The 23,881-nt window shown below is 48.6% G+C and overlaps 1 protein-coding gene and 1 long non-coding RNA gene across 4 annotated transcripts in view; both read left to right on the forward strand.

Moving 5' to 3' along the window:
- Positions 1–367: 367 nt before the first annotated feature.
- LOC135826988 (uncharacterized) lies at positions 368–1,258 on the forward strand. The gene is made up of 4 exons (XR_010555355.1): positions 368–485; positions 571–711; positions 854–917; positions 1,227–1,258. It is a non-coding gene; the product is annotated as an uncharacterized LOC135826988 (long non-coding RNA).
- Positions 1,259–8,388: 7,130 nt separating this feature from the next.
- LOC135827363 (E3 ubiquitin-protein ligase TRIM71-like) overlaps positions 8,389–23,881 on the forward strand; it is a 59,445-nt gene continuing 43,952 nt past the window's right edge. For 2 of the 3 annotated variants that reach the window (XM_065339871.1, XM_065339873.1), the window contains exons 1-3: positions 8,389–9,426; positions 21,170–21,467; positions 23,323–23,508. In XM_065339871.1, coding sequence (XP_065195943.1) covers positions 8,479–9,426; positions 21,170–21,467; positions 23,323–23,508 — 1,432 coding nt within the window. In that variant the 5' untranslated portion in view covers positions 8,389–8,478. The remainder of the gene's footprint in view (positions 9,427–21,169; positions 21,468–23,322; positions 23,509–23,881) is intronic. The other variant, XM_065339872.1, reaches the window with a different exon arrangement.

Genomic DNA, 23,881 nt, shown 5'->3' on the forward strand with positions numbered 1-23,881 from the left:
TCTGCCAACTCCACAACTGTTCTTATTGGCGTCCGCCTTTCTATTAGTAAAGGACCCGTGGTGAGAGACCACGACCGGTCGTCCAAGTCTACACCGAATGTATCAGCCATATCTATTTACTGAGAATAATGTAACAACTCCTCCACAAACGCTTCTACAACTGACGTCTTCTTCATCCTGGTTTTTTCCTCTTGGTGGTTTTGGATAAGAGTTGAAAAGTCCAAAAGGTCAACAGATGACCTTTGCGTTACTTGGTATGATTGGATTTTAGCGGATGATGTCGGTATGCAGCTGGGGAGCGAATTCGACAGGAAGAAGGTAAAGGTCTTGCTTTGCGGTTCACACCTTCACTTCAGTATCATTACAGTCCAAATGGCTTTCACTTGTCACTGTAGCGTTCGAATGTCAGGGGTAATACCCCTATTCCAGCACCTGAGGCGGTGCGTCAAGCGCCGCCTCTTTCTCATCATATATTGTGACAAATGGTAAGTGTGCAGTGCTCCTAGCTCTCTCCCCCAACAAAAGAGCTCTAAGACACTCTGCTTTCTGCGGTTTCTTTCGTTTTTACAGTGGAGAAAGGCTGGTGGGAGGCCCAGCCGTGGTCGCCCACCTCACGGGTACGGCCCATCTAACCCGTTACTGGGAGGGTCGGCAAGTCGGACTGCTGTTGCAGTCCGAATACCAGGACGCCGTAGAGCGTATTAGGACCCTGTAAGTAAGCACTGCTCTGTTTACATGTATACTTACCCCCTCGTTATAGCGATACTTACTTGTTTCGTATCCTCTTGTCTTACCCTGCTTTCGTGTTCGTGACACTAATAGTGTTTGTGTGCGCTCATGTTTGGTTTCACAGATGATGATGTATGAAGGTCTGGGGCTGCCGCCTTCAGGATGTGCCATTTGTTTCAAAATTATTTGTAAGTACTTGTAACAGGCGTAGTGTAGTAACTGTGTGTGCAGTGTAGTAACAGTGTGTAGTGTTTTGTGATGGTCCTGTGCTATAGCAGTCGTTATGTATTTTGTGATGGTCCTGAGCAGTCGTAATGTGTTGGGCTACTGAAGTACACTGCATGAAGGGGTATGTGTGGGTGCTTCGACATATTCTCGTGCTTCCTAAACCCTAGATACGTGTATAGCAATATAACCTATATGTGTGTGTGTGTGCGTGTGTGCGTGTGTGTGTCTGCGCATGCGTGCGTGTGCGTGCATTGTGTTCTCTTCTACAGACTCATCCAAGTCAATTTAAATAAAAGTGTATTATAGTAAACAGTATTGTGTTTTGTTACAGTGAATATGTGGGGAATGGTGGTCATGCCTTAGTGTGACTGGATACCCGCGGGTTGTGACTCTTTGCTGGCCACTCTGGATTCTCCAGTATAAATTCGGTACAGTGCAGAGGGGATTTGTGGTGCGTAGCAACACTGCTTCACTGTGATACCCCTTCAATAATTGTTTTATTATTATTATTATTATTTTATTTATTTTACTAGGGTGTTTCCCACAGACCTATGGTCTTTTTTGATGCATGATACTCCGGGCGTAGCCGGTTGATTCTAACTGTATCCCGATCAAAATAGAAATATGCATCTAATGCACCTGCATGGACAGTAGGCATTTCCCAAATCGGCCGGCCGAAAAATTCGCCGAAGAAAGTGGTTTTGAAGAAATCACCCATCTTTTCGCCGAATTTTCAAATTTCGCTTGTTGAATTCGCCGAAAATCGATGTTTCAGTGCTTCAACAGAGTGTGTGTAAATGTACATGACGTAATGGAAACGGTGACTTCAAGTACTACGTTGAGCCGTATTCTGATCTTGGGACTCATAATATGGCCGAATTTGAACATTCTCTGTACCCCATCGTGACCCCATCCCCCTGCAATGTGTTGATTTCCTTACTTGCTAGACTGATTTTATATGATTCTGGACTGATTTGAATCATATTATCTTCCTTATTGGCCATGGGCCATCGTGGAAATAAAGAATAATAAATTCTCGATCGAAAAGCCGATTAGGCATGCTCTGTATGGGCAACTTGTCAATCAGTGCACATCTACGATGTGCGAATAAAACGAATGCACGGAACGTGAACTTGTTTGCTGCACATCTACGAAGTGCGAATCAGGGAGTAGTATAATGACACGTGTACTAGTACACCTTGTGTTGCACTGCGTCTTTTCCGCAGGGCCACTGAAGGTCACATGCTCCGCGTGCGTATGCTCGCATGCGCAATATGTCATTCGCTGCATGCAATGCACATCTATGATGTGCGAATCAGGGAATAGTACGTATTTTACTACTCCCCGGTGCGAATGCACCGAACGTGCACAAGTGCACGTTCGCCACGGAAAAGAACCTTTATGGCACATTTATGGCATGCCAGGGGTCAAAGGTCAAACTCTGGGGGGTCCCGGGGCCAGACCAAGCACGACCGACACAGTGTGCCTTATTTGGCCCAAAGGTCAAAGGTCAAAAAGTGGGCCAGAACCCGCCCCGCACTTACTACTTACGACTCCCTGGTGACCATGTAGGTCATGTTGTGGCGCAGATCCGTTTGATCTCTTCAGGTCTCCAGCCTCTGGTGGGGAGAGGTGGGAGTTTCTCCGTTTTTGGCCACCAGGGAGTGGAGTGGAGATGATGTCTACCGGTGGTGGTGGCGGCGGTGGTGGCGGCGGCGGCGGCGGGGAGGAGGTTGAGCCCTGCTGCTATTGTTGCTGTTGCTGTTTAGTCAGAACACTGGCAGAGGTGCTGTTTCTGCTACTGTGGCAGCGACTGCTGGTGCTGCCCTCAGGGCTGGTTTCAGAGAACCTCCATGGCCTGCAGTATAGGGGTCTTGGCCAGAAGTTGTGCGCTGTAACTGTGGAGAATGAAGTGGCATCGATGGTCACTCTGGCGGAAGCACGCCCACTTTCTGACAGCCATACACTGCAGGTGTGGACAGGACTAGAGGCGCCCAGAAACTCACTCCTGGTTTTGATAAATTGCCTGAAGTGGCTCTCAGTGCTATCTGTGGCGATATTGCCCACGTACACTACGGCACGCTTGTTCTTGGGTGGTTCTGAGGAGACAAGCTTCCATGAGTCATCCTCGATAACATGGAAGATTGGCCAGCAGGCTTTAGAGGACAGGTTCATGTAGGTACATTGCGGGCGCTGTTCCGCCCTAGACCTATGAACGATGGGCTGTTTATTTGCGCATGGCACACACCTGGATAAACTGTGCATACGAAGGCAAAACCTGGTCGTTCGTGTACCATTTCCCCAACAAAATGTGTCGGGATATCCTCCACGGTCCAATCTGTTAAGCCGCAGTCTCGCGATGATAGAAGACACTGTGTTTCCAGTTGTTTGGGAAATCTCTAGCGCACATGCCTCACACCAGCTACGTTGAGCACTCTGTTTTTTTTGTATTAAAGTTTTGTGTCATAATATTATGTGAGCACATTTGCTTTATTATTATTGTTATTATTATTTTAAAAAACATTTTACCGCCCACGGCCGCACAACGTCCTTGGCTTCAAATATAAAATTAAAATCTCTCCAAATCTCTCCAAACCAAACTTCAAATTCCAAGGACTTTGTGCGGCCGTGGGCGGTAAATTTTTTTAAATCATGACAAGGCTACTGAGGAGTTACGCCATTCTTCTTCTTCTTCTTCTTCTTATTATTATTATTATTATTATTCAAATGATCAATTGGGGAAGTGAACTGCCTGAAAAGAGAAAAAATCGCCAGACCCACCAGCAAGCGAGACTCGTGCAGCTTCTATCGCAAGTATCCTACCCCTAGCAATCACGAGCATTACAAGTGCGAACGTAACAGAGCACGAATCCTATCTAGAGAGGCTCACCGCCAGTATGTGTCTTCCATTAGCACTAACCCCTCATCCATTATTGCATCCACCCCTAGTTTGTTCAAGTTCGTTAAGCAGCTTCGTTCGCCGTCCCGTGTTGGAAACCCTATTATCACTCAACTCCAGGAGAATAATACAGTACACAACGACCCTACCCAGATTGCCAATGCTCTGAATCGCCAATTCATCAGCATTGGAACACCGGATGATCCTGCATGGTCTCTTCCTGGTATTCCATACCACGGGCTCCCAGCACTACCCTCTTTTAGCACTACTCCCACCGCTATTGCCCAACACATCCGTCGCCTAAAGCCCAAGAAGGCGGCAGGTGCAGATGGCATATCCCATGAACTCCTAAAGCCATGTCTCCTAGTATAGCTATCCCTCTCAGCCTAGTTTTCATCCAGTCCTTCGCCACCGGAATCGTCCCTGATGTCTGGAAGGCAGCTGCGGTTGTGCCTATTTACAAGAATAAAGGCAGTAAACTGTCTGCATCCAATTACCAGCCGATTTCATTCCTTTTCACCATTTCAAAGCTCTGTGAACGTGTGACATTTGGCCATTTATACCAACATGTGAACCCGGTCCTTGACCCGTCACAGTCTGGATTTCGGCGAGGCGATTCGACCGCCTCGCAGTTGCTGAGGCTTGTGCAGAAGCTATATGAATGCAAGTATCAGAAGCAATTTAGCCTCCTATGTTTTTTCGACCTGAGCAAAGCATTTGACACTGTCTGGACAAGGGGTCTCCTCCATAAGTTAGCAGCGTTTGGCGTAGCCGGGACGTGTCTGCAGTGGCTCACCAGCTATCTCACTGAACGTCGACAGAGTGTCCGAATTGGACATGCCCTGTCCGGTGTATTTGAATTATTATTACTAGTTTGGTTTACATCAATATCAAATTCAAATAGTTGTATAGCAGGGTGTCGTTGCCTCCTTCTTGTCCGAGTTGAAGCGACCTTCGCTAGTACAAGTAGAGCTATCGTGGATCGCTGACAGGCTGCTGAATGTCTCCTGTCAAGTACACTCGTTGATTTGGGGCACATTCACTGCGGCCCAGTCCAGGTGTATTTGAATATTAGTTTAGTTTACATCAATATCAAATTCAAATAGTTTTATAGCAGGGTGTCGTTGCCTCCTCCATGATCCATCATCGACCCCAGCGACTGCGTGGAAGCCTGCAGCTGCAGTGGGGGTGTGGCAGAGTACTCTACTACTCCCTGGTTGCAGTCCTAGTGTTGCATACTCTGGTGGACGTATTGCTTGGAGAGAGAAGGAGAGAGTTGGAGATCGTCCGCGATCGGGGCCAATGAGTTGGGAGACGGATCCCTCAGCAACTATCCACTCATAACGATGCAGTATCGTTTGCGAGATCTCCAGAACGTACAGTACATAGGCAAAGAAGAACAATATGAAAACTGAATACCAATCGGCAACCAAACAACACCAGAACTCAGCGCAGAAGTAGCACACCAAACTCCAAAGCCATCAACACGCAGGTTCCGCCAAAGCGGATCCGCGAAAGCGGAGGTTCCGCTCGCATATTTTTGGCGTAGCGAAATCCAAACTTTCCGCCAAAGCGTAACTTACGCCTTAAGCGTAAGCTACGCTTTGGCGGAACCGCCAAAAAAAGTGCATGTGTGACCGAGGCCTTATTTTTTTGGCGTAGCGAAATCCAAACTTTCCGCCAAAGCGTAACTTACGCCTCCGCAATTGCCGAGGCAACGGCGGAAGCGTAAGTTACGCTTTGGCGGAACCGCCAAAAAAAGTGCATGTGTGACCGGGGCGGCCTAAGGCCCCGGTCACACATGCACTTTTTTGGCTACACATGCACTTTTTTTGGCGGTTCCGCCAAAGCGTAACTTACGCTTCCGCCGTTGCCTCGGCAATTGCGGAGGCGTACGTTACGCTTTGGCGGAAAGTTTGGATTTCGCTACGCCAAAAAAATGCGAGCGGACCCTCCGCTTTCGCGGATCCGCTTTGGCGGAACCTGCATGGTGATGGCTTTGGAGTTCGGTGTGCTACTTCTGCACTGAGTTCTGGTGTTGTTTGGTTGCCGTTTGGTATATAGTTTTCTATTAAAATATTGTTCTTCTTTGCCAATGAACTGTACGTTCTGGAGATCTCGCAAGCAATACTGCATCGTTATGAGTGAATAGTTGGTGAGGGAATAACTCCGAATCCGTCTCCCAACGAGTCATTGGCCCCGATCGCGGACGATCTCCAACTCTCTCCTTCTCTCTCCAAGCAATACGTCCACCAGAGTATGCAACACTAGGACTGCAACCAGGGAGTAGTAGAGTACTCTGCCACACCCTCACTGCAGCTGCAGGCATCCACGCAGTCGCTGGGTCGATGATGGATCATGGAGGAGGCAACGACACCCTGCTATAAAACTATTTGAATTTGATACTATTTTTTTACTTATTATCATGATTGTAGAGCTCAGATCAGCTGTCTCATTTCTGCTGTCTACAACGCGACTTGCATGGCAAAGGCGAAGGGGAGTCGAACAATAGATCGCTGTTGGTGACGGCCTGACGGCAAGGCAGTGATACTTTTGACTTTCGTGATGGCAAAGTAAGTATTCACGTAAAGCCGTGAGATCCGTAGATTCTACTATTTCATGTGTAGATCGACTACAGACAGATAAGGGCTTGAAAGTGCTACGTCACAGCATAGCAACAATTTCAAAAATTCAAAAACTGGATCCACTTGGATCCAGTTTTTGTATGGATCCAAGCACATTTCAAGCGGTCTTATTCACAGCAAGGTGATGTAACCAGTGAAACCGACTGATTTGGCTACTGGGGGCGGGGTTACAACTGGAGGCGAAGTAAAAGTCACCGCTGCATACGACATGAATGGGTTGCTATGCACCCACATACTGAGGCAATAGCAAAGTCACACCTTAGTGGATCCAAAATAGAAATCTGATGTCAACTTACTACTCCCTGGCCGTTTTTGACGTCATCACTTTCAAGCCCTATTGGGATTGGCATCTACACAACTCCCTGATCATGACATGAGTGATCTAGACGACTCCCTGATCATGACATGAGTGATCTAGACGACTCCCTGATCATGACATGAGTGATCTAGACGACTCCCTGATCATGACATGAGTGATCTACACTACACTCTACAGTCTACATGGTCTACAGCAACAGGATCACTAAACCATGGAAAACACCGTCAGGCGTCAATATGAATGAGTCATATCTGTCTGTCGTCGACTCGTCGGACGGTAGTATAGTACTTCAGCAACCGTGTTGACCATGCAGAGGCAGGGAGTCGTAAAAGCCCTTTACGGCTTCGCCGTTCGTGCAGATATCGGCCGGTATTGCACTGGTCCTTGTGCAGTAATACATACTTATGATTCCCTGGTGTTGACTTAGATCTGCTCGTATTCGTAGTACAGTCGTCGGCAAAAAAATCCGGCCAATGCCAAGTATACGCGTACATAGGTATGGTAGGTAGATCTACGCGGTACTTCATCGCGGGTTCATGCACTGGGGAGTGGAGTGGCATATGCATTAGACTCAGTATTAGTCTAGGCAATTGTACTGCCACTTGCACTGGACAGCACTGAACAGTCTGCGCCGCACTCTGCCTGCTGCAGTCGGGTTGAGCACTGCGCTGAGCCTGAGTCTGACTCTGAGTGAGTGTAGAAGGCGACGGTTTCAAATACTAATAGGACATACCGGTAGGTTACCGGACCGGACTCAATATTCACTTTCTCTCTTGGTATTTTGATTAGAAAACATATGTCACAGTGAGACTACGATGTGTTATAACTTATACTCCGAGCCAAAATTTCATGGCTCCGCGATGACCAGAAGCGCCACACCAAGCAGGTGAGTTTTTGACGTGTTGCTTCGCACTGCGACTTGAGTTTTACGACTTTCGAAAAATCAACTTCTTGTCGCAGGTAAACAGCGGCTCGCCTCTCGCCAATAAAGCACCGCATACCAATCAAAACTAATGGAGAAGCACACACAAGGCTTATTGTTACTCTGTACTGGCCGTCGTGGAGCGATAGCATTTACCTAATTTCAGACTAATAGAGTGAATTTGACGTGCACTCTAAAACCTTTCCGATTTGGAGCCACCTCTGATTTGAAGCGAAAAATTGGGCAACTTGGAGGCAATGGGTCAACACAAAGGAGTGGCTCAGTTCGATTGACTCTGGCCTCAGAGCAAACTTCAACATGCCAGTTTCCTTCCACAAACATATTCGAGTGAACAATCAACGCTGATGATAGGTTTGCATGGTTTGGGCCTATCAAATTTGGCTGACCTGTCAAGCCGTTGTCGCCTCTACGTGGTGTATGCGGGCCTAGCCTGTCAGCATGTGAACAGTGAAGTAACTGCAGACCCGGTCTACCAGTACCTTACTAAGTATGATACAGTGCATGCGGCCCAGTACAGCTACCGGTAGCTAGCATTGCATTTGGCCGGATTTTTTTGGCGACGACTGTGTAGTACAATCTAGTAGTAGGCGGCGCACTTCACGATCGATCGTCCTTCGTGCATTACTTTGTTTTCGTCTCTTTCAAGACTTTGTCCCTGGTCGCTTACAATTATTATTCTATAGTGCCAGTGGTCGGCGGTACGCGAGTTGCTGGAATGGCCGCTGAGGAGAATGCGGTGTTCACCGCTTTGGGCTTGAACCAGGCTGAAGTGCCCTATCTGGGTACATTGGACGTGAATGAAACAGAGGATGAGTTGGGTCGAGGCTCATTTGCGGTGGTTTACAAGTCTAAATGGTGTGGATTGAAGGTGGCCGCAAAGGCATTTCATTCTATCCTGATTGATCGAGGAAACCAAGGACGCGACGTCGTACTGCATGATTTTGGAGCAGAGATTGCACGCATGGCACGTCTTCGCCACCCGCATCTGTGTCCTATTTTCGGCGTGGGCATGGTCGGAACCACTCCAGCCATTGTGGTGGAATTGATGTCCGACACACTGGAAACAATGAGCGTTGGTGCACGCAGACAGGACTTGCTTCAGCTGATGCGCTACATCGAACACACTGCTGCAGGTCTTCGCTACTTGCACTCCATCCCGATGGTGCATCGCGACTTGAAGCCAAGCAATGTCCTCGTTGCCAATGGTGTAGCCAAAATCACGGATTTCGGCGTCTCCAAGCTACTGCCTAGCGTTGCCGATCTGTTCCGAGAAGCCGCTCAGTCCATGACCCGACAGCCTGGTACACCGTTATTCATGCCGCCAGAGGCGTTGCAAGAGACGGAATCTGGCCGAGCAAGGTACGATCTTTCGCTTGACGTCTTTTCGTTCGGAGTGACGGCAATGAGCGTGCTGAGCGGTGTGATGCCCTCCATTGAGCTCATGTTCGCACCAAGATCGCGCCAGGCAGCTGACGGCAGCCACGTTGCTATATCCGAGCTGGAGCGGCGACGCGCGGAGTTTGCTCGCATCCCTGACGGCCACCCGCTGAAGGACCTGCTGAGACGCTGTCTAGCTGACCCACCGGCCCGTCGACCAGACGCAGAGGAGATTCACGAATTCGTCCAGGGTGTTGTGCAGTTCTTGTCCTCATTGCCGCAGCAGGTACGTGTGTGTTGAATTGTTAGAACTACAGTGTAGGTTAAAAGAGGATAAATACGAAATGAAAGCAATGTTGTGTTGTTGTGGCACGAGTTCCCAAGAACTATAAGAGCTTCATAGTGTTCAACTTACTTTGCCTTGCCACCTGGACCTTGTCATTTTCCTGTGTTAGAACATCTCGATATCCGGGAGAAGAGGGGGGGGGATGGGGTTGTGAGTAAATCTAGAGTTTCCCCCGGTCGTTGGTTCCAACATTATCTCGAAGCCTGCAGTCCACGAACGTTGAGACGGCCATGTACATGTACGCACATGTCTTCTGTAAAATTCCCTAGGCGTGCGCTACACACTAGGTGTGCGCTGCAGACTACGCGTGCGCTGCACTCTACTAGTGCGCTGCACTCTACTAGTTCGCTGCACTCTACGCGTGCGCTGCACTCTACACATGCCCTGCACTCTACGCGTGAGCTACACACTACGAGTGCGCTGCACTCCACGCGCGCGCGCGCTGCACACTACGAGTGCGCTACACACTACTAGTGCGCCGCACTCTAAGCGTGCGCTGCACTCTACACATGCCCTGCACTCTGCGCGTGCGCTGCACACTAAGAGTGCGCTGCAATCCACGCGCGCGCGCTGCACACTACGAGTGCGCTGCACTCCACGCGTGCGCTGCACTCCACGCGTGCGCTGCACTCGACGCGTGCGCTGCACACAACGAGTGCGCTGCACTCCACGCGCGCGCGCTGCACTCCACGCGTGCGCTGCACTCCACGCGTGGGCTGCACTCTATGCGTGCGCTGCGCACTATGAGTGCGCTGCACTCTACGCGTGCGCTGCGCACTATGAGTTCGCTGCACTCTACGCGTGCGCTGCACACTGCTAGTGTGCTGCACTCCACGCGTGCGCTGCACACTACGAGTACGCTGCACTCCACGCGTGCGCTGCACTCCACGCGTGGGCTGCACACTACGAGTGCGCTGCACTCTACGCGTGCACCGCGCACTCTGAGTGCGCTGCACTCTACGCTTGCGCTGCACACTACGCATATGCTGAACGCTACGCCTGCGCTGCACACTACACTGATTATATTGTAGATGAATGCATGCGGGCATAAAATCATTCTCACACTAGACTTCTTAAAACTTGGATGTTCAGCCAATACAGTCGTATTTAAGCGAAGAGAAATGGGAGGGAGAATTTCCCTCCTTGGAACTCTCCGCATCTGAGCCTTTCAAGTTGGAAGGTTGTTGGTTTGCGCTTGGTAGATGTGTAAAAGCTAAGTGTTAGGTGGTTGAATGTTTCAATGTCCTTGTCAGTGTTGTCCCTTGTTGTCGCACTAAAATGAGTAAATTATCGTGTCCGTTCCCAAAGGGAACTCACGACAGCCGCTAACATACTGTTAAACACTAGCGGCTGGTCACAAGTTCCCAGTTAACTGTGGCCTACAGTGGGTAGCAGCACGGCTGGAAAACCGCTCGCAGGCAGGACTGGAACAAGGTACCTCTTGTATCTCAACGTTGGTCTTTGACCAAACCACTGCGCCTGCCTGTTGTCGCACTATCAGACTGTATAATGTCTCGTCGCCTTGGTGAACTGTTAATAATGACTCGTAGCTTACTGGTCCCTTTGACTCTAGACTTCATTTCAAAGAAGTCTATAAGGAATTTTATGATTATCACGCAACAGAATCATAGAAAAATGAGTTTTTTCAACTGATAATCCCTCTAATTAGTTGCTATTCACGATCTACGCATGCGCTGCAAATGAAAATTCTTTTATGGTTGATGTAAAGGTTATGACGTTTCGAGACAGTCACCCACCCCCTTGTAAATTGTTCTGTTGATGGGTGACTAGCCCGAAACATATTTTTCACATCTTCAATTACATCTGGCTTTGGAATTTTTATTTCCATTGCTATAAGGTTCGGCCTCATTACCTCTGTGCTGAGCTGATGAGCCCGCAAAGGTCGGAACAGTTCTGTCCGCAGATTGAGTACATCTACAATTAATGAATATCTAATGCAGCGGAGAGAATCATGAACAGCAACGTGATAGTGCGGTTGTCAGTTGACAAACCACCTCTTCTATCACTCCTTCTATTACCATCATTCAGTTGCAAGCATACGACGAGTGGATTAAATTAATGGGGGGGGGGGGGTGTTCGGGGAGCAGGTGTTAATGATCAGTGTCCTGTACTGAACTGAACCACCGTCTTTTCTTATGTAGAGTATGACTGGCTCAGTCGGATCAGTCAACAGGCAATAGAGATGCCTTAACAGCTTGGACAGTCCTTCACGGCACACAATTATCCTTTTGATACATTCCTTGCAACAGCATTATCTCAAGGTGTGCTAGATCCACAGCAGCCATTACATACCAAAGTACAGTGTGACATTAAAGCCGAGACCTTTGGTCGGTGGAGCCCCTGGTACCTCTCCATCACTGCTGCCCAGTGCAGCCCCTACTCAGTACCTGTTTGTTTTTGTCCACATAATTATTTATTTTACGAGTTGGGTTTGTGTATATTAAATAGTAATAAAAACAAACAAACACAGAAAACCCTACACACACCATCGTCCAAGCAATTAGTTTCCTCACTGCAAACTCTATACATGTAACCGTAACCAAATTTTGGTTCAGGAGCCATGCCGAGCATGTGGTTATAATTATAGGAATAGTAGAGAAGAAACCACTTGCTTTGACAATGGTGTGTGTAGGGTTTTCTAGGTTCCTTTGCAGCTGAGGTTAGGCTTGCTTGTCCATGGTGTGAATGGCTTGCAGTGCATACATGGTGCGTGCAATCACGCAGCTTACTGTTTATGCTCTGAAGTAAATGCCTTGGTGTGTAGGTGTGTGTAGGTGTGTATGTGTGTGTGTGTGTGTGTGTGTGTGTGTGTGTGTGTGTGTAGGTGTGTGTAGGTGTGTGTGTGTGTGTGTGTGTGTGTGTGTGTGTGTGTGTCTGTGCATGTGTGTGTATGTGTATGTGTGTGTGTGTGTGTGTGTGTGTGTGTGTGTGTGTGTGTGTGTGTGTGTGTGTGTGTGTAGGTGTGTGTGTAGGTGTGTGTGTGTAGGTGTGTGTGTAGGTGTGTGTGTAGGTGTGTGTAGGTGTGTGTACGTGTGTGTACGTGTGTGTACGTGTGTGTAGGTGTGTGTACGTGTGTGTACGTGTGTGTATGTGTGTACGTGTGTGTACATTGTGGAGTAATGCACGCACAACAATTATTCACCACTACTACTACTCCGCACATGCACACAGCACTCACAACGGCGGACTCCGACAGTAGTGTAAATAAAAGGCCTGATACTTGGAAATGAATTAGTTAGGTAAGGATATAGAAAACAACAACTCAATATTGGGAGAGCTAATCAACAAGGAGAAATAAAACCGAAACTCCACGGAATCGGCGGGGGCGGGGCAAGGCGACGTGGAGAAGCCCGGCTGACGTGTGCGAGTACGCACGCGGCGCGGTCAATGGGGCTTCGGCCAGCAAGCGTGAAGACGCTAACCTTTGTAGCAAGCGCAGCGTGCAAATTAGGCAGAAGGCAAAAGCAATGCGCATGCTCACAATAATGACGCGTAGCTGATAGGGCATGACGTCAACACAACTCGTGAAAATGCCTACGCAAAAATGTGTTCAAAAAGTAACCGTGAGCTACGATGCAGGAAACGATCTCTGCGATCTGGCAGACGATGAAACAATTTGAAACTAGACAAATTGACAGTCAGTTTGAGTCAGAGAAGAAAGTAAACATGATAATAGCAAGAGAAGAAAGGAACAGAGCAGGCGCGGAGAATGCAGAGTATGGGTAAAAGAACAGAACGGTAAGCAAAGTCTCAAAACGAAGAACACGACGTACAAATTCAAAATCTATAACTTGAAGCAATAAATAAACGTGCAGTATGGTATCAAATACTTGTGGAGAGAGAGGCGAACTATTCTACTTCACCATGTGTGTACGTGTGTGTACGTGTGTGTAGGTGTGTGCGTAGGCGTGTGCTGCTTGTGTGAGTTAATGTGGAGTGCATGTGGGGGTGTCTGTGGGGGTGTTCGCGCGGGGATGCTTTCGGTGGTATTCTTGGGAATGCTTCTGGAGTGTGCTTGTGGGAGTGCGTGTGTGGTGTTTGCGTGGTTACCTGTGGGGGTATTTGTGGAAGCGTTTCTGTGTTTTTCTGGTGGGGGAGATTTTGGGTGTGTTTGTGCTGGAAGTTGTGTGGGAATGCTTGTATAGGGGTGGTTCTAGGGGTTCTTGTATAGGGGTGGTTCTAGGAATGCTTGTATAGGGGTGGTTCTAGGAATGCTTGTATAGGGGGGGGGGGGGGTGTTTCTAAGGATGCTTGTAGGAGTGTTTCTAGGGTGCTTGTGTAGGGGTGGTTCTAGGGATGCTTGTATCGGGGTGACTGTGATAATCATTGTGGAGTTGCTTGAGCAGCGGCAAACCAACCGGTGGACCTGTACCTGGCACATCTCTTCCATCTTGTCAGTCATGGGTACATCCAAGTGCGGCTATTGTACACCAGGCAATCTCAGGACTCCTGATTGAGTTCCAACCGGGTCAGAAGTAGCGCAGTGTTCTTTTTCCATGTGGGTCCGAGTACCGCCCACATTAGTAGTCAGGTTCTTGGAGGAAGGTAGGGAAGGGAGGGGGGGGGGGTTGAACCATATAGCCCTCCGGCTACAGTTCTTCCTGCTCCGCTGCTCTTGTGCGTCGGACCAAGAGTAGATAAACAAGAGCGTGCAACTCCGGATCTCTTCTGCACAATCTGCAGATACCCCGCCTGTGGCGGAATTTTTTGTTGATGTCACCTTTTTTCAGAAGAACGCGCATTTTGCCCCAGAACAGTGTGAGAGCATGTGCTGGGCACCGTCTTAGTAATGTAAAGCCCGGCCAAGCGCACGAGACAAAACTTTCCAAAGACTCGCGCCGCGTGCATCGTCGAAAAGATAACGTCAACAAAAAATTCCGCCACGGGCCAACCCACCCCGGAGTTGCACACTCTTGTTTATCTACTCTTGTGCATCGGACTGATAGCCCAAGATATCTGTATATCCACTAGACTACAGTCAGCTATACGTACATGGTGCTGCGGGGTTGAATGCCTCAATGCCTCACTGGTCCATATTGGGGAAATATGCTTGGTGACAGCAGCAGGTATTTTGTTAGTGATCCCGGGCGGATGGTTGATCTGTGTTGCGGCCCTGTGGCCATGGTAGACAAGATTTCCTTCGAACCATTACTTGTTCTTTACAAAGTGGAATAAAACTGAATCTCAAAGAGTTCTGAAAAGGCAAAGCGCGACACGCGTACATGTAGCCTCAAACAGAAAAGCTGCCAGCGCAAAAGGAAACACGCAGCCAAAAAATGCCTAGCTCTGGCGTACATCGTAGAGGTCACTGCGCATCCGGTGCACTGCGCCCCAAAGGTGCAGGCACGGCGCCCCAAGGAGTGACCACATCCATAAACTGCATCGCGTCATGCAGATAGAGCGATAGCGTACAAAGTACAAACAAAACAAAAGTAACTGATCATGAGAGAAGCGAAAATAAATAAATCGAAGAGAAGAAGCGAGAGAGAAGAGAGAAGGAATTTAATTCTAGTTATTTAGAGTTGGACAGGTATTATCAAGGAGACATGCAGATACACAATAGAATCGACTCGACTGCATGTAGAGTAGCTGCCTCTAACTGCAGCAGAGTGGAGCACGCACGTACGTGATCAACTCGGGAATAGTGAAAGGTGAGAGAAACAAAATACAAATAAATTCGAACGAGCAAATACAATAATAATTGTGAATTCATGTGCAAGTGTCTGTAACATTCTCCCCCCTGGTAACAGGGAACCGATGACCTGTTACAAGTCACAAACAAAGTTAGCGCAGCACGTCCAGCTTGGCAAGCTTAACGACTGGGCGCCGGTACAGTCCAGACTTGGTGCGCACATCTGCCACCCGCACAACGCCATCACTGCCCGGGTGCACAGCCTCTAGTCGGCCCCGAGGCCACTGCCCTCGTGGCTGGTTGCTGTTGACGACCACCACGACATCACCTACAGCTAGTGACGTTGTCCCGTCCTGCTCGGTGAACATGAATGGTCCCAGGAACGGGGTCAAGCGCTGGACAGGTAGATTTCCCATTACAGGTGGCTTGGGATTGGCTCGTTGGTTCTTGCAGTATTGACACTCAGACCATGCTCGCTTCACAGCTGCTCGACCTGCCGTCACCCAGTACTGCTGGCGAAGCTCATTCAATGCCCTCTCGTGTCCATGATGGCCAGAACGCAGATGGTATTCATGGACTAGGAGCTGTGTGTACCTATGCTTTGGACACAGGATAGCTGGATGTTTCGCACTGTACGCCATTTCCGCCGTCGCATGTGTGAGGCGACCCTGAACCCGCAGGATCCCGTCCTCATCAATGGCTAGTGCTAGCTGTCGTAGACGACTGCTGGTGCTGACAGGCTGGCCATCGCTCAACAAAGCCACTTCTTCGGCAAAACACTCTGCCTGCACGGATTTCATCCAGAGCTGCTCGGCCGCATCCATTTCCTTGGCTGAGATGGCTGCGGTTGATTCGACAGTTTGGCCGCGAACTCTGGCCCGTGTGTTTGCGATGAACCTGGCAACATACGCGGTTGTGCAGATGAGACGTTTCCATGACGAGAATCGGTTGACGTCAGGCAGCGCTTCGGCAATTTGCTGGGGCCTTGGCGGAGATGTTGTCGCCGCAACGAACTCCTTCTTCACTTCGGTCGTGTCGATGCACTCATCCGACGTTGGCTGCGAGATGTGGTAGATCGCCTCCGGTTCGAGTTGATCTTGGTGAGTCCGGGCTCCGATGCGACCGTGCACTACCCAACCAAGAAGGGTTCTCGTCAGCATAGGTGCATTTGGCGGGCCTTCGACGACTTCACGTGCCACTGTGAGGTGTCCATTGTCTTGCCCAATGAGCATCCTCGGTTGTACTGCTGGGTACGACGCCACTCTGGAGTCATCTAAATGAGGCCATCGATTCGCCAGCCCTCTGCCATCTATTGACTGCGAATGCAACTTGAGGTCCTTGGCTGTTCTCACATCATCCAGTTGATGCTGGGTGCCATCGCTGCCATTGACCAATACAGAGACTCTGCATGACGAGTTGTCCGTGTGCGTCGTCGAATTCGTCCATGCCATATGCAGGGGATCCGACTGTCCAACAGCACCTATGTCATCCGCTAAGGCCTTGTCCATTAGCGTGACAGTTGAGGCTTCGTCCAGCAGAGCAAGTGTCTCCACACAGCCCTTTGGGCCACTAACCGTCACTGGCAACACTCTCAGCAACACTCGGGTTGTACCCGGAATACCAGTGTGCCCACAAGTGTCGACTGGCTTCTCTGCGGCCTTGCCCTTGTGCAGGAGCACGTGATGGTGGTACTTGCAGTCAGGCTCACTGCACTGCTTCCTGCTGCCACACTCCCTGGTAGCGTGTCCACTGGCCAGGCAAGAAAAGCAAAGACGATGACGTTTTACCAGCTCAAAACGGGCTTTCTGGCCAAGCTTCGTGAATGTTGAACACTTACTGAGGGCATGCTGCACTTGTTTGCAGCAAAGGCAGGCTGACTGAGTTTTACTGGTTGCACTTGCTGGTGCCGTCGCTGCTGCTGTGCTGTGTACTGTCGAAACTTCCTGGTGACTGTACACCCGCTGCGTCTTGTCGGTTCGGGTACCCGGCAGATCCACGACGCGCACAGCTGCTTCAGCCTTGTCCGCCAGCCACAAAGAAAACACTCGCAAGCTGATGTCATGGCTACCCTGACGCACAAGTACTTCTCCCCACTGCAGTCGCAGGGATGTTGGCAACCTACCAACAAGCTCTTGACGTAGCTGAGGGTTATACATGTGACCTTCACTTCGAAGGTGTTCCATGGTAGTAACTAGAGTCGTCACAGCAGTGGACAGGTTGATAAGACTATCAAAGTCTCCTGGCTTGACCTGTCCAATGGCCTTGGCTTTCCCGATCATGGCAGCAATCACAGCATCCGGTCGACCAAACCGGCTTTCCAGGACCTGGAGTACCGTCGGCAGGTTCTCCGGCACGGTGAGCATCGCTCCGACGGCAGCCTTGGCTGGGCCTTTTAGGCAACGTTGCAGACGAATTACATTCTCCGATGGCGAAAACCCACACTCGTCTGACGTCCTCTGGTAGGTAGAGGCAAATATGGGCCACTCCTCCGAGTCGCCAGAGAATGCCGGCAAGTCACGACCAACCGTCTGTCGGATCAGAAACTTCTGCATGCCGTTTGCTGCTTGCGCTGGGTGCAGGCCTCCAGCCTCAGGACTCTCCTGAGCTGGCTTTGTTGCTGTTGTCCCTGCCGCAAGTGTGGCGTGTGCAGTGCCGGGTTTCTGGGTCTCTACCCAATGCCTAGTAGCGGTCAAGGCGGACTTTCCCGGAAGTTTACACACTGTTTCTAATCGGGGCTGAGATGAGCTTACTTCTACTTTATTCTCCTGGCCAGAGCTGATCAACGACGCTGCTGATCGGGTAGTCGACGATGCCAACAACGGCCTCAAATGCTGAGTCGGCGCACTGGATGCAGGACGAGACGATCGTCGCGAACGAGAGGACGAGGTGTTCTCGATTTGGGCATGGCGCGCCTCCAACTCCAATTCAAGCAAACGCCTCTGCCTGTCCAGTCGTTCTTGCGCATCCGCCTCCTCAATTGCCATCAAACGTCGTGCCATCTCCAAATTGGCCTCCGCTTTTTGCCGTTTAACGGAGGAGGACGATCTCATCGATGAGGCGAGTGAGGCAGGGGATGCTGGCAACTCCAGCTCAGCAGCCTGCTCGGCGACATCGGCCATATCCGTTTCGCCCTTACCTCTACGATTTCGCAGCAACATTGCTGTGTTTCTGTAATCTGAAGACTGTATATTTCTTTAGAACTGCTCATCCGGCTCGAAGGACCATGTTGCGGCCCTGTGGCCATGGTAGACAAGATTTCCTTCGAACCATTACTTGTTCTTTACAAAGTGGAATAAAACTGAATCTCAAAGAGTTCTGAAAAGGCAAAGCGCGACACGCGTACATGTAGCCTCAAACAGAAAAGCTGCCAGCGCAAAAGGAAACACGCAGCCAAAAAATGCCTAGCTCTGGCGTACATCGTAGAGGTCACTGCGCATCCGGTGCACTGCGCCCCAAAGGTGCAGGCACGGCGCCCCAAGGAGTGACCACATCCATAAACTGCATCGCGTCATGCAGATAGAGCGATAGCGTACAAAGTACAAACAAAACAAAAGTAACTGATCATGAGAGAAGCGAAAATAAATAAATCGAAGAGAAGAAGCGAGAGAGAAGAGAGAAGGAATTTAATTCTAGTTATTTAGAGTTGGACAGGTATTATCAAGGAGACATGCAGATACACAATAGAATCGACTCGACTGCATGTAGAGTAGCTGCCTCTAACTGCAGCAGAGTGGAGCACGCACGTACGTGATCAACTCGGGAATAGTGAAAGGTGAGAGAAACAAAATACAAATAAATTCGAACGAGCAAATACAATAATAATTGTGAATTCATGTGCAAGTGTCTGTAACAATCTGTTTGCTAACGTAGAGGGGTTGTCATTTGGCTTTCGAAGAGGTTGAAATTTGCCCATATCCAGGTTCATGGTGATATCCAAGAAATCCACTACTGTATTAAAGTTTGTTTCGATAGTCATTCCCAGGTCAAAGCGCTTGAAGATCTATATCCACGTTGTCTGAGAGCTTGTTGAGCTGAAAAGTGCCCACAAGCTTACAGGTCTTGGCACCATCATAGCCGCATATCATTAGATCGAACATACAGTCAACTTCGCTAATAATGACTGCGGATATAAATACAATTCGCGAATAACGACAGAATTCCCATGCCCAGAGCAAAGTCCCATCCAACTGTAATACATATAATGAGACTTCGGATATAAGGACAATTCGCGAATAAGGACACTTTTCTGATGCCCCGCCGAGTGTCGTTATAGGCGAAGTTGACTGTATATTGTCCTTGTCTTATATCTAGGGATGGCCGCTGTCATAAAAAAGGAGCAATTTTCGGCCGTGAATGATGTCCATATCATGCTGCTCTATTGGAGTGAACTGATGTGCAAACGATAGAGCAGAGAACAAAGGATTCGGTCACCAATCAAGGAGTAAAATTCTACCACATCAAAGCATAGTAACGTGTGCTGTGCTGCTTGTCTGCTATCTCCTTAATTAGATCACTCAATCACATGACACAGGACATACAGGACATCCAGGACATACAGGACATACAGGACACACAGGACATACAGGACATACAGGACACACAGGACACACAGGACATGGTGTGTCTCCATAGGTTTACTTCTGTTTGGCCACGCATAGCAGCCATAATTCTCTCCAGTACCATGTAGTACTATTCTCTATATAGTTTGGGGACGATGAGATAATAGAAGAGTAAACTAATGAGGAGTAAGAACATGCACAACCAGCAGGTCAGTGAAACACAAAGAAATTCCCGAGCCCTGGAGAGAAGCCCACCAAACGTTCTGGCCTACGGGTGATAGCCTGCATGACGTACATACGGCATGCAGCGCAAACGGTCATAAGTGGACAGTGGTTTACGCATAGCAGTCAGGATATCACTTCATCTCCCCTTTTAAGGCGTGCAGCAAAAAAAAGAGAGAGAGGGAGATAGCAAAGCAGGAAAAAAGCTAAAGACAAAAGAGTGGCGCGAAATGGCTAATATAATCTGTCAAGACTGTGCCATGTGAAGAGAAAGAGTCTGAGAGACATTATGCAAGTATCCTGGGAAACAATTTCAAGAAATAATAGAGTTCAGCATATCTGATGGGTGTGTGAACAGCACGTCCAGAATGGGTGATTCTACCTGAACCATCAGGAACGGACACACGGACTTGGCCGGGTTAATGAGTCTGTAGGGCAGCGCTCTAGCAAAGTTGTCCTTATCGTCTTTGAGCACTATTACTTAATGCTTCAGACTTAGCCAGTACGTACATGGCAAGGTTTAGACCCTCTGTGATCTCCTTTGCCTCGCTGCTGACTTCATCGTATGCTTGCTCAGGCGCGATTTTAGATTTTTGTTGCTATTATCTTTCATCAGCTTGCTGTATTGCTCCTTTGGTACTTGCTACAGGTTCTGGATTTTATCGGCTTTCACATTGATTTCCTGAACTGGAATTGCAATAATTATTATGAATTGGTACAATATTATGTTAACCTTTACACCCTGGCCATATTTTTGATTCTGGTTCTCAGATTTCCATAACCTTGGCCTGTATAGAAGGACCCCTACCCCTGCACAGAGAAGAATGAGCCCAATCTCAACACCACACTTGTCACATATCAAATACCGCAGCACCTCGAATAGTCCACCGAGCTGAATATACCAGCAAATTCTCTCGATGCCAGCCATTTCACACTCATTCATCCCAGAATGCTCCAATTGCGCAACGCTCCATTGTAGCCCGTTGGCAATTATTGCATTGGAGAGCTGCGCTGCTCTCCTTCTTTACTGGTATTTTGATTGTGAACTTTCGTCAGGAACGGTATCAGTTGTGAGCATTTCAGTGCAAGCAACTACATCGACCAAAAACAGATGATTTTGTATGGTCTTGTATCAGAGGGTTTTACTATCTTCTCCACGCCGCTTTTTTATACATTTTTCCCTGCTGACAATCTTCATTGCTTGCTCTGTTGTGTGGTTTCACGTTTGTCTTTTACCCGATTTCCGCAGACTGCATCTCCACTGGAAGAATCTATGGGTGCTTCTGCAGGCCTCGTTACCACTATACTCGACACTGTGAGGAGTGTGTCAACTGCCGTACGGGATCCCTCCACATCTCATCAGCAACTAGGCACCAGGTTGGATAATCTCTCTGCACAGGTTGAAGTCACCAACAACCGCATGACTCAGGTCGAGCAGGAGCTCTCTGCTGAAGCTCGCACAACCAACGACAAGATGGATGAAATGCAACTGGAAGCCCGGACTACCTATGAACAAGTGGCACAGCTGAGCGACACAATGGCGAGAGGTAAATCATTTTGCTGTCAACATTTCTGCTGAAATGATGTAAACGCTCCGATGTAGTGTCATCGTAAAGCAGGGAATGGTGGTTGAAACACAAGTGGGGAAATGGCCGTAAATACATGCCTGCCCACACAACCCTATCGAAAAATGGGAAATTCTCGCACCAGGCTTTCTTCTCCCTCTACAATGATCTGCTTCTAGGTTTGTCAGATCGCATAAAAGAAATCCAAAATTGCCCATTGGGTGATCCATCGTCGACATAGCAAATACCTACAGCAACATCACAAACAGGTCCCCGCTCAAGTTACCCCCCAGAATAGCCTTCCACTCACCTGCACTTAGCGCCTCCCACCCACCAGAACCGACTGTAGTGACAGACTCCCCACTGTACAAGTCCCTATAATACTATTGTAGTGACAGACTCCCCACTGTACAAGTCCCTATAATACTATTGTAGTGACAGACTCCCCACTGTACAAGTCTCTATAATACTATTGTAGTGACAGACTCCCCACTGTACAAGTCCCTACAATACTATTGTAGTGACGCACGTAAAGTCACATGAGCTTATCAGTGAGTGTTTTGCGTTATTTGCTTTTTTTTGCAGGTCGCTTTGTCTCACACATAGGCGTATGCGCTTGAGTTGCAAGTGCACCGGTACCATGCATAATTATGCACATATGCACATTTAACCATGTGAACATGGTATTTTTGTGGTGGGTGTATGTCACGAGGTGGACTGCATCTAGGTTCACTTAGAAGTCCATGCGCTTATTTGTGAGAGCGCATTTATGCCCGGCACATATAGGCACATGCCCTTATATGCGCGTCACAACGGTACGATGCCCTCCCTGCTAGCATTCGTGATGTTCCCTCCATCCCTGCTTTCAAACAAGAAATCTGCTCACTGCTGATTAACTCCTTCTGCTCCTGCAGTGCACGCCCTCTCCCATACTTGCAAAATTCAAAGTGGCATACAACACTTTCCAACTGCATAACCCGCAGCCCTACTCACTGTATCTCACCTTCTCATAAACTTATCTCTTATTGGCGATGGTTCCATCGTGAGAATAAAGAATTCAAAGGTGAGGTCTGTGCTTAGCTGAAAAGGTGAAGATGGATCCGCACTGATGCATCCACGCTTCTAAACAAAAATACAAAAATGTCAAAATATGGACACGAGAATAAGTGAAAATTCTCGAGCACAATTCGCGAATAACGACAGAATTTCCATGCCCAGAGCAAAGTCCCATCTAACTGTAATACATATAATGATACTTCGGGTATCAGGACACTTCGCGAATAAGGACACTTTTCTCATGCCCCACCAAGTGTTGTTATGCAACGTTGACTTTAGTCACCTGGCCGCCATTGCTGAGACTTGACTGTCACCACTCCTTCTTTTCAACTCACATGTAAATTGACACAATCCGCATCATGTCTCACTAACTTTGATGCTAGACTAAACTAGTTGCCTGTAAATATGTTTGCAGCAATGTGATGTGGAGGTTATCAGTTGTCTGAGATTGCCTTAGTCTTGCTATGCACATCAAACAAAGCGTTACAATGATATAGCCGGTTGTCTCTGTTTTCTCTGCCTTTGTGTGCGTGTGTGTGTGTGTGTGTCTGGCGCGTGCGTGCGTGCACATGTGTGCATGTGAGTGTGTTTTGTGGGAAGGTATTTGTCTGCTGTGTGTGGGTGTTTGTGTTTGTGTGTGTCTGTGTCTCTGTGTGTTTGTATATACGTGTGTGTGTGTGTGTGTGTGTGTGTGTGTACTTGTGTATTCGTACATGGGTGCATACACATGTGTGTGCACGTGAGAGAGTGTTTATGTGTACCTATCTAATCATGTATATAGGTGAACAAGATACAACTGCAGCATGTGAACGCATGGAAATGCAAAACCAGACCAACACAACTGTCCGTCAACTACAGGAGCAAAGTGCTACAAGTACCACAAGCATTGGACAACTACTGGAGCACCAGCAAGACACTAGTGATAAGCTTTCACGTGTCTCAGCAGCTGTTACCACCATTCAACAAGGTGAGTACATTTTTTCTAGGTCTGCTGTAAAACCTATAACTAAAGATCAATGTGACTATTGACCAGTCTACTCCTACTGACTACTTTACCAGGCATGTACACTATCACTGTGACTTGCGACAGCCTGGTGAAAGAACAGCAACCAACTTTTCTTGTCCCATTGGGCGGGCGGGCAGGTGATTGTGTGTGTGTGTGTCTGTGTGTGTGTGTACAATACTGTCGTTGCCGCAGCCGATGATGTATTGGGCCCGAGCGAACACCGTCAGGCCGACTGGTATGATGACAACTCTGCAATCATACAACCCCTTCAGCGCACCCGCAATGAGTGCTACGCCTAGTGACTTGCCCACGTTCAGTAGAGGGGCGACACGTA

The sequence above is a fragment of the Sycon ciliatum genome, chromosome 11 (genome assembly GCF_964019385.1).
Source record: "Sycon ciliatum chromosome 11, ocSycCili1.1, whole genome shotgun sequence".
Lineage (NCBI taxonomy): Eukaryota > Metazoa > Porifera > Calcarea > Leucosolenida > Sycettidae > Sycon > Sycon ciliatum.